General features: G+C 43.0%; 1 protein-coding gene across 1 annotated transcript in view; it reads left to right on the forward strand.

Moving 5' to 3' along the window:
- Positions 1 to 213: 213 nt before the first annotated feature.
- LOC121281762 (protein ripply1-like) overlaps positions 214 to 15,766 on the forward strand; it is a 28,592-nt gene continuing 13,039 nt past the window's right edge. The window contains exons 1-2 of the mRNA XM_041194716.1: positions 214 to 285; positions 8,435 to 8,508. Of these exons, the coding sequence (XP_041050650.1) occupies positions 238 to 285; positions 8,435 to 8,508 (122 nt within the window). The 5' untranslated portion in view covers positions 214 to 237. The remainder of the gene's footprint in view (positions 286 to 8,434; positions 8,509 to 15,766) is intronic.

Consider the following 15,766-nt stretch of genomic DNA (forward strand, 5'->3'; position numbering starts at 1 on the left):
AATTGTACACGCACATGAATGCAGCTTCTCCTGTATTGTGTCCCTGTGTTTTTCCTTGCAACGTGTACTTTTCACCTGCAACATTAAGAATGTTTCCGTGCTGTGAAGGCAAGATTTTCTCACTCTGCTGCTTTGCTCCTGGAGACAGGGAGCTGCTTCTGCTCTTCCATTTGTTTTATACAACTGTCATTTCTCTATCCATCTTACAGTCATTCACCTCTCTGGAGGCCCTGGATAATGACAGCCAGAGACATGGACAGGCAGAGATGGAGAAGGCAAAACTCAGTTAAGTGACTGTTTAGCTCTCTGCTTTAAATAAGTATTTATTTTGATTCCAAGCATGAACACAGATGATAATAAACACTGTCAGGCCCTGGCAGCAGTGTCAAAAGTAATAACGGTATGTTGCTTAATATACCCCCTTTGAAAAATGTCCAAAACTGATCCTTGACCTCTCCAGATCCCTGTTCCCTGACTTATTGAATGTTTACTGCAATTTACGAGTAACCTTCTCTTGCGTGTATGTACAGATAGAAGTTGAAAGGATCATTAGCATTAGGAACTAAATCATCTGTGACAAAAAATTAACACTGCAAAAGTTTTGAGTGTGTACATGTAAGTACAACACTGCCCCACGACCCCTCCACCACCCACCAGAATGGCTAGATGTCCGTCCCACATATATATATACAAACAAGGAGCAGGAGTAGGCCACTTGGCCCCTCGAGCCTGCTTCGTCATTCAATAAGATCATGGCTGATATGATTGTAACCTCCACTCCGCATTCCTGTCTACCCCCGATAACCTTTCACCCCCATGTTAATCAAGAATCTACCTAGCTCTGCCTTAAAAATATTCAAAGGCTCTGCTTCCATTGCCTTTTGAGGAAGAGAGTGCCAAATACTCATAACTCTCTGAGAGAAAAAAATTCCCCTCATCTCTGTCTTAAATGAGCAATCCCTTATTTTTAAACAATGGGTTTTAGTTTTAAATTCTCCCACAAGAGGAAACATAGTCTCCACAGCCACTCTGTCAAGACCCTTCAGGATCTTAAAGGTTTCAATCAATCATAATGGACATGAATTTTATCTTGACACTCTAAGCCAAGGCAACATATTTAAGTCCCAGTGCCAGTATGCTTAGCCATAGAGTGACGTGTCCAGTCTTTCCATTATCTTGTCTGCAACATGGCCAATGTTTTCATTATCCTGTGTTTGCCACACCCAATCTTTCCATTATCCAGTGTGTAACACACCGCAGCCTGTGTACTGTGCACAATGCTGTCCCTGTTACCCACAGGACAATGCAAATAATGCACTTAAGCCTTATCCTGTGTAAACTGACAGCAGTTCTTCAATTATTATGTGGATAACATGCCCAACCTTTGTATTTTCCTGTGTAAAACAGTCTGGTCAATGAAATATAATGTAAATAAAACCAACCTGTACGTTATTATATGTTTAAACTTTTCTTGGGAGAAGTGGGCAAAGGATAGAGGGAATGTTTTTATTTATACTAAATAAAACCAACCTCATGCTCTGATATACCTGAGATGGATGATTATGAAGAGTTGAGATGTGTGTAGTGATTGTGAGGGGAGAGGGTTGTAGATTTCCCATTTGCTGCCCCAGGCATAAAGCTGGCATTACAGATTGCCTGCCTACTGAAGCCAAAGGAAATGAAAATTAGGTGGTTTCTATAATGCGACTGACTCACAACGCCAGTTTTGTGCTCGAGCAATAAGTTGACAATCTACCCTTTTGATATCTACTTTTCACCTAATATATCCTTTGACCATATAGACTGTTATACTGACTGTGAAACCAACAAAAAGATCCCTTGAAGTGCTGATTCCAGTCTTTTCTGCTGTCAGTTGCTTATTAGATAAAATATAAATTGCATCAAGAACATTTTTTAGTGACTACAGGTATTTCTGAAATTCTCCCGCCTTGCCCTTTGCTCAAATGTTTCAAAATATACCCAATGGAGAGCATAACATTGGGGAACAGATGGCTAAAGGGGTATAATTCCAGAGCCAGGGAATACTGTAGAATTCATACCCCAAAATGCACCCAGTTCCGTGATGTCTGAGGCTGATTAAGTTCTTCATTTGTGTCCAACACGACAGCTGCTTTTACTTTTAGTGGCCCTGGAAGGCCAGTCTCTGGAGGACAACACACTGAAAACTTCATTCTACTAGTTTACTTGTGCTCAGGCTAACTAAGGCTATTTGTCTGGCACACATTGGTCTTATGATTTCAGCAACTAGTGCCATTGCAGTACCCAAAACACTGAGAGATTCTTTCTTTAGTCATTGTTGTCACAATAATCTGGGATATATAATGGATGAAGCAGGGTAATTACTGGAACACTGAAAGTGGGTTGTAGCTGTAGATCTGTCCAAAAGTAATCATAGGCATGACTCAAAGAAAGAAGTATTCTTAAATACCCTGAGCCCTGGGAAGACAATACTGTTCTTTCCTATAAAAATAAAAAAACTGCAGATGCTGGAAATCCAAAATAAAAACAGAATTTCCTGGAAAAACTCAGCAGGTCTGGCAGCATCGGCGGAGAAGAAAAGAGTTGACGTTTTGAGTCCTCATGACCCTTCAACAGAGCTGAGTGAATATTAGAAGAGGGGGGAAATATAAGCTGGTTTAAGGTGGGGGGTTGGGGGGGGGGCGCACGGTGGGTGGTGTGGGGAAGTGATAGGAGCTGATAATCAAAAGATGTCACAGACAAAGGAACAAAGAAGTGCTGAAGATGGTGATATTATCTAAATGAATGTGCTAATTAAGAATGGATGGCAGGGCACTCAAGGTACAGCTCTAGTGGGGGTAGGGTGGAAAGACTAGCAGGGCATACAAGATTTAAAAATAATGGAAATAGGCGGGAAAAGAAAAATCTATATAAATTATTGGAAAAAACAAAAGGAAGGGGGAAGAAACAGAAAGGGGGTGGGGACGGAGGAGAGATTTCAAGATCTAAAGTTGTTGAATTCAATATTCAGTCCGGAAGGCTGTAAAGTGTCTAGTCAGAAGATGAGGTGCTTTCCTCCAGTTTGCGTTGGGCTTCACTTCAATACAGCAAACCAAGGACAGACATGTGGGCAAGAGAGCAGGGTGGAGTGTTAAAATGGCAAGCGACAGGGAGGTTTGGGTCATTCTTGCAGACAGACAGCAGGTGTTCTGCAAAACGGTCGTCCAGTTTACGTTTGGTTTCTCCAATGTAGAGGAGACCGCATTGGGAGCAACGAATACAGTAGACTAAGTTGGGGGAAATGCAAGTGAAATGCTGCTTCACTTGAAAGGAGTGTTTGGGCCCTTGGACGGTGAGGAGAGAGGAAGTGAAGGGGCAGGTGTTACATCTTTTGCGTGGGCATGGGGAGGTGCCATAGGTAGGGGTTGAGGAATAGGGGGTGATGGAGGAGTGGACCAGGGTGTCCTGGAGGGAACCCTATGGAATGCTGCCAGGGGGTTGAGGGGAAGATGTGTTTGGTGATGGCATCATGCTGGAATTGGCGGAAATGGCGGAGGATGATCCTTTGAATGCGGAGGCTGGTGGGGTGATAAGTGAGGACAAGGGGGACCCTATCATGTTTCTGGGAGGGAGGAGAAGGCGTGAGGGCTGATGCGCGGGAGATGGACTGGACACGGTTGAGAGCCCTGTCAACGACCGTGGGTGGAAAACCTCGGTTAAGGAAGAAGGAGGACATGTCAGAGGAACTGTTTTTGAAGGTAGCATCATCAGAACAGATGTGACGGAGGCGAAGGAACAGAGAGAATGGGATGGAGTCCTTACAAGAAGCGGGGTGTGAGGAGCTGTAGTCAAGGTAGCTGTGGGAGTCGGTAGGCTTGTAATGGACATTGGTGGACAGTCTATCACCAGAAATTGAGACAGAGAGGTCAAGGAAGGAAAGGGAGGTGTCAGAGATGGACCATGTGAAAATGACGGAGGGGTAGAGATTGGAAGCAAAATTAATAAATTTTTCTAAGTCCCGACGAGAGCATGAAGCAGCACCGCAGTAATCATCGAGGCCCGAACAATCCCCACCCACCACCTCGCTCCTCCGGCTGGCTGAACTTGTTCTCACACTGAACAATTTCTCCTTTAACTCCTCTCAATTCTTCCAAATAAAAGGTGTGGCTATGGGTAACCGCATGGGCCCCAGCTATGCTTGTCTCTTTATGGGGTATGTGGAACATTCCTTGTTCCAGTCCTACTCCGGCCCCCTCCCACAACTCTTTCTCTGGTACATCGATGATTACTTCGGTGCTTCATGCTCTCATCGGGATCGTTCCCTCTGGGACACCCTGGTCCACTCCTCCATCACCCCCTACTCCTTAACATCTACCTGTGGCACCTCCCCATGCCCACGCAAAAGATGCAACACCTGCCCCTTCACTTCCTCTCTCCTCACCATCCAAGGGCCCAAACACTCCTTTCAAGTGAAGCAGCATTTCACTTGCATTTCTCCCAACTTAGTTTACTGCATTCATTGCTCCCAATGCGGTCTCCTCTACATTGGAGAGACCAAACGTAAACTGGGCGACCGCTTTGCAGAACACCTGTTTTCTGTCTGCAAGAAAGACCCAAACCTCCCTGTCGCTTGCCATTTTAACACTCCACCCTGTTCTCTTGCCCACATGTCTGTCGATGGTTTACTGCATTGTTCCAGCGAAGCTCAATGCAAACTGGAGGAACAGCACCTCATCTTCCGACTAGGCACTTTACAGCCTTCCGGACTGAATATTGAATTCAATAACTTTAGATCTTGAACTCCCTCCTCCACCCCCACCCCCTTTCCGTTTCTTCCCCCTTCCTTTTGTTTTTTCCAATAATTTATATAGATTTTTCTTTTCCCACCTATTTCCGTTATTTTTAAATCCTGTATGCCCTGCTAGTCTTTCCACCCCATTTTCGGGTCTGCAGCTCCTTGAGGCAGCTCTCCGCCTTCAGAAAACTTTCTTGCAGTGCTCGCCTGAGGCCGCATTGATGTCATTGCCCAGCCTCCTCCTGCCCCACCCCTGCAACGCTGAGCTTTTCAGTGCGTGCTTCACGCTAGCTTGCCATTAATGGTCCTGCCATCCATTCTTAATTAGCACATTCGTCTAGATAATATCACCATCTTCAACACTTCTTTGTTCCTTTGTCTGTGTCATCTTTTGATTATCTGCTCCTATCACTGCTTGCTTGTCCCTACAACCACACCACCCCCACACCACTTCTCTCCCCCCCCACCTTAAACCAGCTTATATTTCCCCCCTCTTCTAATATTCACTCAGTTCTGTTGAAGGGTCATGAGCACTCGAAACATCAATTCTTTTCTTCTCCGCCGATGCTGCCAGACCTGCTGAGTTTTTCCAGGTAATTCTGTTACTGTTCTTTTCTAATTTGTTTTAATGAATATTTGTTGAAACTTTTAAAAAGCCCTCTCTCCTCTTCCCTGTGAGGTTAGAACCTATCTGCTGTTTATTAAGATGCAGTGTGGTGATTTGACTTATGTCGTGTTATTATAATAATATGTTGGACTTATTGCGCAAGACACAAGGCACCAATTGCTCACAAGAGATTGGGTAAACATGTTTTAGGTACACTCATTTCGACTAGGCACATGAGAACATTATACATAGGTCTAAATCTTGAAGGCATCAGAGCTGTGTGTATGCTCTGCTTAAAGCAAAAGTGAAACTAAGACTGGATCATATGACACACTTCCCTTCTAGTTATTACAACAATTTACATCCTTGGAAAGGAAAGGGCTGAATTTTACGTTGATTGGGAATACTCGTGCCTGACCGACCTGATCGGGCGTGAAATCGCACGAGATGGTGTTGGGCAAGTGTCCCAACGTCATCATCATGCACTCACCTGATATTTTGCCAACAGATGGACGCAAAAGTCGGAATCTTACAGTTGACGGACAGGAGAATCAGCCAGGCGGCATTTACATTTTTCATGAAACCTCATCCAAGGGCGGGATAAGGTTTTGGTTATGGAATAAAATCAAAATCAAAATCTGTGGGCAGCATTTTTATTATCTATATTTTCAGGTGCCTGATTGTAATGCTCAGACATTTTTTTTCTGCTTTTTAAAACCTTATTGGACCATTTTCGGGTCTGTAGCTCCTTGAGGCAGCTCTCCGCCTTCAGAAAACTTTCTTGCAGTGCTCGCCCGAGGCCGCATTGATGTCATTGCCCAGCCTCCTCCTGCCCCCACCCCTGCAACGCTGAGCTTTTCAGTGCGTGCTTCACGCTAGCTTGCCATTAATTGGCCAGCCAGCGTGAAATTGCGTTCGGGGGCTGATCGCAGTCAACAGCTCATTTCCCACCGATCCTGGGCCCGCCAATCCTGCCTGCCCGCCCAGATAAAAATTCAGGCCGAAGACTAACAATTGTACAGCGCCTTTCATGTTTCTTAGGGTATGCCAAACTGCTCTCCAGCTAATGAAATACTTTTGAAATGTAGTCACTGTTGTAAAGTAGGAAATTCAGGAGTCAATTTGCACACAACAAACTCCCACAAGCAACAATGTGACAAGGACCACATAATCTGTTCTGATGGTGTTGATTAAAGGATAAATATTGATCAGGACAATGGGGGAGAATTCCCCTGTTTTTCTTTGAAACACTGCTATAAGATCATTTACTTCCTGAAAGAGCAGACAAGCCCTCAGTTTAATGTCTCATCCAAAAGACAGTACCTCTGACAGGGCAGTACTTCCTGCTGCACTGAAGCACTGATGGCCAAGCTTAATTCTATGAAGGGGGAGAATACACTTTACAAACGTAAAGTGCTTTATGTGACCATTCACCTCTAATTTATAGCACTTTCTATTGCTGTACAGTTGGTAATTGTCCAATGTTAAGGTACTTCTCCAACGGCAATGGAATAGTCTGTGATGAAGATTTAATATTGACTGAGATGTATGTCAAGGTTCACTGAAGGGAAAATTCAACTCGCAGCCACCTGTTTGAGTCTGAGAAATGGACGCTTAGGAGGTGATAATGATGCAGGTGAATGGTGTGGGGCCCTTCACCTCAGTTACCTCCTAGAGGGCCAGGGCCTGCCTGATGCAATATTCAGGTGAGTTTGTGAATGGGTGAGCATCTCACCCACCTGAAATGGGCATAAAGCTACTTAAGTATGCAAATTTGGATCCTACACCAGTTGTAAGACCTTGTTTGCAAAATTTGGGTAGAAAGTGGTGGAACTTGCCAATCTGTTTAAAACTCTCTCCCCTTAATCCTCTCACCCACACCTCAGAGATCAGCTCTGCCTCCAGATCTGACACATTATAAGATTTCCTGTCCACCCACAATCGGTGATCTGCACCAGGATACCCATTTGGTTTTTGTAATTTGATGGTGACATTTAAATTAGGTTCAGGCCTCATGCCAGTAAGAAATGACAAGTGGAGCAGTCACTTCACTGACTGCCACCTGTTTTGGGCAAAGGTTAAATTTTTCAACCGTTGTTTGTTTTGTGTTTGTTAAAAATCATCATATGCTCCATAGGTTTGTTAGACTAGTTTTGTATAGAGATGGCAGCATTAGGAGAATGGATCTGTCAGGTGTGTGTGTGAATATTTGTGTGTGTGTATATATGTAAGTGTTAATCTGTGTGCGTGTGAATGTGCATGTGTGTATGTGTGCATGTGTGAATGTGTATGCATGTGTATATGTGTTTGTGTGAATCTGTAAGTGTGAATGTGTATGTGTGTTTGTGTGTGTGAATGCGTGTGTGTGTGTGTGTGTGTAAGTGTGTGCGAGTGTGTGTGTGTCTGTCTGTTTCTGTCTGTCTGTTTGTGGGGAGTTAGAATGGAGGAATAGAGTAAAGGATAGGACCCTAATTGTTGCCAGTGGTGAATGTGGAAGAAGGTGAACCAGCCTGGACTGACTAAAGTCAGATTTTCTTTTTGGATACTTATTCCTCTTGCAAAGTACTCCTTCCTGTATCTCTGCTTCCTTGTTAACATTGTGCAACTGCTAATCACTCTTAAAATGTGTTCAGGTGGCAAGACTCCCCATGACCCCACCAATGTTTCTTCTAAGCTGTGTGGCCACCTAGTCACGTAGCATTCCGAATGTTCTCACGCAGACTGAGAACAGGCTGGTCCCTCTAAATCGTCGCGTGTGCATGGCCATGCAAAAAAAATTAAAGGGACCACGAACTTTAAGCAATCACCCATGCACACAAGAAAACAATACAGGGAACATTGGTCCCCACTGTGTTAAGAAATATGGTCACACCCAGCAGTGCATCAATGTGCTGGGTGTAGTAACACAATGAAGAAACTCACTTTGTTCATTTGTAAAATTATTGAAAAGGCAGGTTTTATTTCTTAACAACAGAAGTGAAAATAGAAAAAAAAATCTGTTAAGGGATTTGTTTTTCTGTAGATTTGACATCTTCTGTATCTTCTATTTTCAGCAACTTCACATGGAACCAACCAATCATGAGAGTGCAAGACAGACCATACCTTCTTTATTCACTCACCCAGTCAGGTATGGACATACACAAAGTTACAAGCTTAAGGTCTGCTTTAGATAGTTTTTTGGCTAGTCAATCCCATAAGTTGCCCAAGCATCTTACATTTAGTGGTATTCCTGCACTGCCCTTCATGTAGCTACACATTAGCATAAACCATGGACACAAGAATGGTAACATCTTGTGATCTGATAGTGTGTCTTTCAGATGTGGCCTCAAAGCCTTTCTATTTCTTTCCTAAAGCAGACTGAAAAAAAGACCATAAATCATTCAGCCATTTTATTTCACAAATTGCAAATGGGCATACAGAGTAACAGGCAAAACAAATTCTACTTATTTCAGTCTAGTTCCTTGAAAATGTGGGAAAAATTAACAAATAGCACACTTTCCTGAGCTAACATCCTTTTTTTTTTCAGACCACTTTTAACTGTAAAAAGTGACTGCCTGAATTTTTCGTTTCCAGTTTTGTATCAGTCTTCTGTTAACAGTCTGCCTATCCGTGTGTCCTTTTGTGTTGCCAGCCAGGGAGAAGACTGAGATGTTGACTTACTGCTGTCATGATGATAGCTGATTGTGTGTGTGGACTTGAGTATTAGATACTCTATGGTTCTTGGATAAGATACTGTAAGGTACACACTGTGTTACATATTGGGTCACCTGACCTGGGGGTTGAAGGTCTGACAGCATATGTTAGGGAGTTAGCCAGCATGGCAGATTAAATGATGTTGTTCTTGCAGTTAAATCTGTGACTTCAAGCGTTGTTCTTTCAGCCTAGGATGTGATACCGGCAACAAAGTTAAATACTTTTTTTTGCAAAAATATACTTTATTCATAAAATATCTTCAACCACATTCCAAACCATTTCAAAATCACCATTACAAAGGTACAATCAGGTTCAACTTTTACAACATGTATCACAAGGTGCATCAGTACAAACAATGAATATTACAATCATTTGCAGACATTCATTTTGGGCTGTACAGCCCGAGGGGCTCTACACACTTCCCAGCCCCTCGGTGCACTGTGGCAGAAAGGTCGTAGGCAGCGACCCTTCCCCATTGCGCCTTTGTGGCAGCTGCCCTAAGCTGGCAACAAAATTAAATACAGAGATATTTAAGATTGTGTCATGGCATTTGTTGAAGCTGATTTACCTGCAGTCAGGGGAATTGAGCTAACAAGTTATGCCAGTACTGTCAGTGTGTCATGGAAAGCGTGGCTGGAGGAGTTTGAAGCATATGCTGACAGTCACGATCTGTTTTTGGACAGGGTGACAGTGGCGCAGAAAGCACAAGGATGGGCTTTATTGTTCAACGAGGGTTCTTCAGTGTGGGTGACTTTTAAGATATTGCCTGATATGGAGAAAAGGCGGATTATGAATGTGAAGTGAAAGCTTTAAAGGACCATTATGTGGTGATGTTATATGCCACATTCCAAAGGCATATTTTGCGCCAGATGAGACAGAAAGAGAGGAAACAGTAGCTGTTTGAGGCAGATGCAGAGAGATGCAATTGTGTCGCTATGAATCTGAATAACGAGATAATAGATCAGGTAGCCTATCGTTGCAAGTCGGATAAGTTGACAGGTAAGCTGCTCGAAAGAAAAGTTGACCTAATGTTGGATGGCACTATGAAAATAGCAGCTGCATTGGAAGCAGTGAATGAGCAATTTCACAGCATGAAAACTTAATCTCACCTCTGCTTTGGTAAGGCAAAAGTTGAGGTTAACTAAGTGGCACATCAGCATCCAGTTATGTGTAAATGTAAACAGCAAAGGTCTGAGAGTGTTTCAGATGTGCAAACTTGGGGCACGATGGAAAAGCTGCCTGCTGTCCTGCCAAGGGAAGATATGCAGAAAATGTGGGAACAGAGACCATTTTGCCAAGAAGTGCAGAAGTAAAGCTGAACAGAGGGAAGTCTGGTAAACAACGTAAAGGGAAGAGAGATAAAAGTAGCACAACTGTGAGATGAATTGAAGAAGATGCAGAGTGAGGACATGAATAGCGATCATGGATACATATTTTCTGTCAATAGGAGCAACCATGAGAAAGATGGTGTTGAAGTGAGCATTGTTGTAGATTCAGGCAGTGACCATAGTGTCATTGACAAAGCACGGTGGGAGGAACTGAAGGCAAAGAGAATCAAATGCACATCTCAAAAATGTGTCTAAAAGCTCTATCCTTACACATATAAAACTCCACTTCAAACTGTTGGATGCTTCATTGTGGATGTGAGGCTCAGGATTGGAATGTAGAGGCAGAACTTATAGCGATTGAGGAGGATGGTGAGCCTCTTCTGAGCAGAAAAACTGCCCAAGCCTTGGGGGTGCTACAAATTGGATTGAAAGTGAATTCTGCAACATTCTATTGAAGCTTAGGGAGGAGTTTGGACCAGTGTTTCAAGCAATTGGGGAGGTACACAACTACCAAGTGAGATTAACCATTGACGAGAACATGAAACCTGTAGTTCAGGCTGTATGCAGAACACTTTTTGATCTGAGAGGATAAGTTGAGGCAAAGATCAAGGAACTGATCAATAAAGACATTGATCCAGTTGAAGGACCAGCACCAAGGTTTGCCTTGTTGTGGTCATGCCTAAACCAAATGGTGACATCAGACTCTGAGTTGAAACGCGACAGGTGAATGAAGCAGTAGTGAGAGAAGGTCACCCAATTCCCACTGTGGATGTCAACAAGCAAGGTACTTTCCAAATTAGACTTAGAGTGGGGATATCACCAGCTGAAGCTTCATCCGGATTCAAGGAAGGTGACAAATTTGGTCACTTGTCGTGGACTTTACTGTAAGAGATTACTATTTGGCTTCAATGTGGAACCAGCGATTTACCAACACCAAATCCATAAGGTGATACAAGGTATTCCAGGAACAGCCAATATCTCAGGTCACATCATTATTCGTGGAGCCAATAGGGAGGAACGTAACAAGAGGCTGAGATTAGTATTGGCAAGATTGCAGTCAGCAGAACTTAAGGGAAGTGCAGGCAAGTGTTTGCTGGGCATGACAGAGCTAATGTTCATGGAGTATAAAGTCACGAGCGGTGGAATCACCCCAGCTAAAGACAAGATAGAAGCAATCGCAGAACTATGTGAACAACAAAATGCCAACAAAGTGGGAAGTTTTCTTGGACTTGTGAACTATTCAGTGAGATATATCCCAAACTTCCCTACCCTGGTTGATCCTTTGAGGAAGTTGACCAGAAAGAATGAATGGTTCAGATTTGATGAAGAACAAAAAGCTGCCTTCAAAGCTTTGAAAGACAGCTCAAGAAGTGCTTGAATCCTGGGATACTATGATCCAAAAGCAGCAACAATAGTCATAGCAGATGCTAGTCCAATAGGATTAGGAGCAGATCTGGTTCAAGTACATGTTGAAGCCCTGACAATATTGCCTATACCAGCAGATGTGGAGAGGAAATATTCTCAGATGGAGAAAGAGGCCCCAGGATTGGTGTGAGCATGTGAAAGACTCCATGCATATTTGTTCGGTGTTGAGTTTGAATTAGTGATGGATCATTAATAAATCATAGAGATGATTTATTCTCCCAGGTCCAAATAATATGTGCCAGAATCAAAAGATGGGTTTTGAGACTCCAGCAATATGTGATTTACATTGCTGAAAAGATGAACATTGCTGACCCACTATCATGACTACTGAGAGAGGATCAAACGCATAGATCCTCACGACAGAAGGAAGTTGGATCATTTGTGCAGTTTGTGACAGTTCATGCTATGCCCAGAGCAACGATAACTAAAGAGATTTAAAGAGAGTCAGATAAAGCTCCAGTATTGAATGACAACAGGCAGAGAATCAAAGCTGAAAACTGGGAAAATTGCCCATTCAAGGCATACATTGCTATACGAGATGAACTATGCACAATTGGGAAGTGTGTTCTCAGAGGCAATAGAATTGTAGTGCCAAAAAAGCCTAGGCCTAGTCTGGCAATGCTAGCTCATGAGGGTCACTTGGGATGGTTGGTACTAAGCAAAACTTATGGTGGCCAAGGATAGAGAAATACGTGGAGCAGTTTGGTCAAAACATATCATGGATGTCATCTTGTCAGCAGACCTAATCCGCCAGAACCAGTGCACAGTACGCTGTTGCTGGATGGACCATGGGAGGATGTAACAGTTGACTCCTTAGGCCCAATTCCATTAGGAGAGTCCATACTAGTGGTGATTGACTACTATGGCCATTGCTGGGAGTGTGTTGTGGTGACGTCTGTAACAGGAAAGAAAATTGTGACTGCAGTGACTGAAATATTTGCAAAGCATGCTCTGCCAGTCGCTCTGTATTCAGACAATGGGCCACGAATCATTTCACAGACCGTTGCAGATTACGTGCAAATCACAGGCATTCGCTATCACAGAGTGACTCCTAAATGCTCACAGACAAATAGGGAAGTAGAACAGCAAAACCAATCCTTAGAGAAACAGAAGAGGATTTCTCAGGCTGAGGGCAAAGAATGGAAGGAGGCGTTGCTGTCATATGGCCAGGTATAGAGTGACTCCACACACTACGACAAGAAAGAGCTGCTATTTGGAAACAAAATACACACCAAGAATTCAGAGTGGAGGGACATCAGTGTTGACCAGGACGTTTGAGATCATGATGCTGACAAAAAGGGTGCTGCAAAGTTTTATGCAGATCCCAGAAGGGGAGCTAGACAGTCTGATGTGATGCCAAGTGATGAAGTACTGTTGAGATGGGAGAGTCTGTGTAAGATGGATACACCATTTTATCCCAAGCTGTACACTGCCATTGCCAAGAAGGGAAACAATGTGACTGTGCAGTTGCCAGACGGAAGATTGTATGACAGAAATTCTTCATGTACAAAAAGTATCATGGTGACCAAGACACAGCAGCAGATGAACCAAATGTAGGGGCTGAGGCAAAGCTGACATCCAGCATTCCAGAAGTCCAAGCCAGCAATGCTGATGGCTGGCAGACAGCTTGCTATGCACAGGGAAAAACTTCGGTTCCAGAGGGGGTGGCAGTGCTTCCTAACTCTGGATGCGATAACCAGAGCTCCTGAGGCAGAGTCAGCCCATGGCACAGAAGAAGAGCAGAAAAGCCCTGATATGAAGATTTTGGTAATTTGTCGACAGAACGTGAAAGTGGAAGTCAGGTTGGAGCAATGATTTGTGATTTAAAATGACATTTTAAGTTTAAAAACAGTAAATGTAGATACAAAGCATGTACCTAGGTGCAAGTGTTTTGTGCTGTGATTATGTTTCAAACAAAAAGGATTTACACTAAATGCTGCTCTTTTGGTTTTGAAGTTCCTGTTTGTGATGTTTGCAAGTAGACGAGAAAGCAATTGGAGTGGATCATTGTGGAGCATTGAATTACAGATCGATGATATACTTGACAGGTTTCTTTAAACAGATAACTTTGTTACGGAGCTCATTTAGAAGCTACATGCTTGATCCAGGTCCATGACTTGAATGCACCGCTCCTAAGATTACTTGTGCTTAGGGTTCATTCGTCAGTACAATCATGGTACCCCCTAAAGGCAATAGGAACAATTATGCCTACAATCACTACATTTCCTCCCCCTTTAGTTTCTTTTTACATTTCTTATTTAAAAAGAAAATCTTTAATCACATGACCTGTGTGTATATGTATATGTTGTGGATTAAGATAAAGTTTCTGAGGTGGATTTCTAATTCGGTTAGAGCGACGTACCTGAGATTCTCCCACTGGATCGACATGATCAGGGACTGCAGCATCAGGGACACCCTTAGACAATAGCAGTTCAGGATTAGGTAATTCAACAGAGATATCAGGTATATCTATTCTACGTTGACCTGTCACCTCAGGGATTAAAGTTTTGACATCAATTACAGATGGAATAACTGGTTGCAGGAATATCTCTCTACTCCTTAGATAATCCATATGTTTTCAAACAATCTGGCCTGCCACTTCCACTTGGAATGGCAAGGGTCCAGTTTCAGAGACAATTATACCAGGAGCCTAACTACGACCATTTCCAAAATTCCACACGAAAGCTGTATTTTCCGCAATAAATCTTCGAGCTTTGCTATGAATATTGTGATTCAATTTCTGACTACTCTGGTTCTTTACTACCTTACTCTCTAAGTTTGAAAACACCAGACTTAACCTTGTATGAAGGCAGCGTTTCATCAGTAATTCAGACGGTGTTAAACCCATAGTTGCATGAGGAGCCGCGCGATAATTGAGAAGCAAATGTATAATTTGAGTTTCTAATGTACCTTTAGATAACTTCTTCATTCCTGATTTGAAAGTTTTGCACTGCTCTTTCTGCTAGCCCATTTGATGAGGGGTGATATGGTGCTGTTTTAATTTGTTTAATTCCATTTAAACTCATAAACCTTTGAAATTCCATACTAGCGAAGGTAGTACCGTTATCCAAAACATTGACGCAGCTTTTCAAAAGTTGCATACGATGTCGGTGATCTAACCTCATACACATCCATCCACTTGGAATGTGCATCTATGATCAATAAAAACATGATAACTAAAAATAGACCTAGATAGTCTATATGTAGTCTAACTCAGGGTCGACTAGGCTGCTCCCATGGATGCAGTGGAGCTGAAACAGGCAACATCAGTTGTTGCTGACACTGGAGACAGTGCTTGACCATGCTTTCAATGTCACTGTCTCTGCCTGGCCACATAATTTTACACAAGCATCTTCATCTTCAAAATGCTTGGATGTGCACTGTGAAGTTCTGTCAAGAGTGGTTCTCTTCCTTGCGAAGGGACGATGACTCTTGATCCCCACAGCAAGATTCTCAGTTTTATGGGCATAGAGTGGTCTTATCTCTTAAGACACTGGTGCATTCGCCTATCCTTGCAATACCTGGTCTCAGACTTTTGACAAAATTGAGTCTGTTTGTCTTATTGCTTATTTGCTTCGCACAGGCCGGCGAAGAGTCCAAGAAATTCAACACAAGCACAATGACTTGTGACACTGGAGCATGTACAATACTATCTGGTAACGAGAGATGACAGAGTCTGTCTAAATTTGCAATATGCACACCAGGATGGTGCATGAAGATATACTCACACACCGATAAAATCAAAGCCCAACGTTGAATTCTTGCTGAAGCTGTCAGCGGAAGGGCTTTATCCTCACTATGTAAACGTATTAGTGGTTTATGGTCCGACACAGTGGCGAAATGTTGTCCATACAGATACTTATGGAATTTCTTCACTCCAAATATTACGATAAACCTTCCTTTTCTAGTTGTGAATAACCCTTCTCAGCTGCAGACAGG

This window comes from Carcharodon carcharias, chromosome 9, assembly GCF_017639515.1.
Source record: "Carcharodon carcharias isolate sCarCar2 chromosome 9, sCarCar2.pri, whole genome shotgun sequence".
Taxonomy (NCBI): domain Eukaryota; kingdom Metazoa; phylum Chordata; class Chondrichthyes; order Lamniformes; family Lamnidae; genus Carcharodon; species Carcharodon carcharias.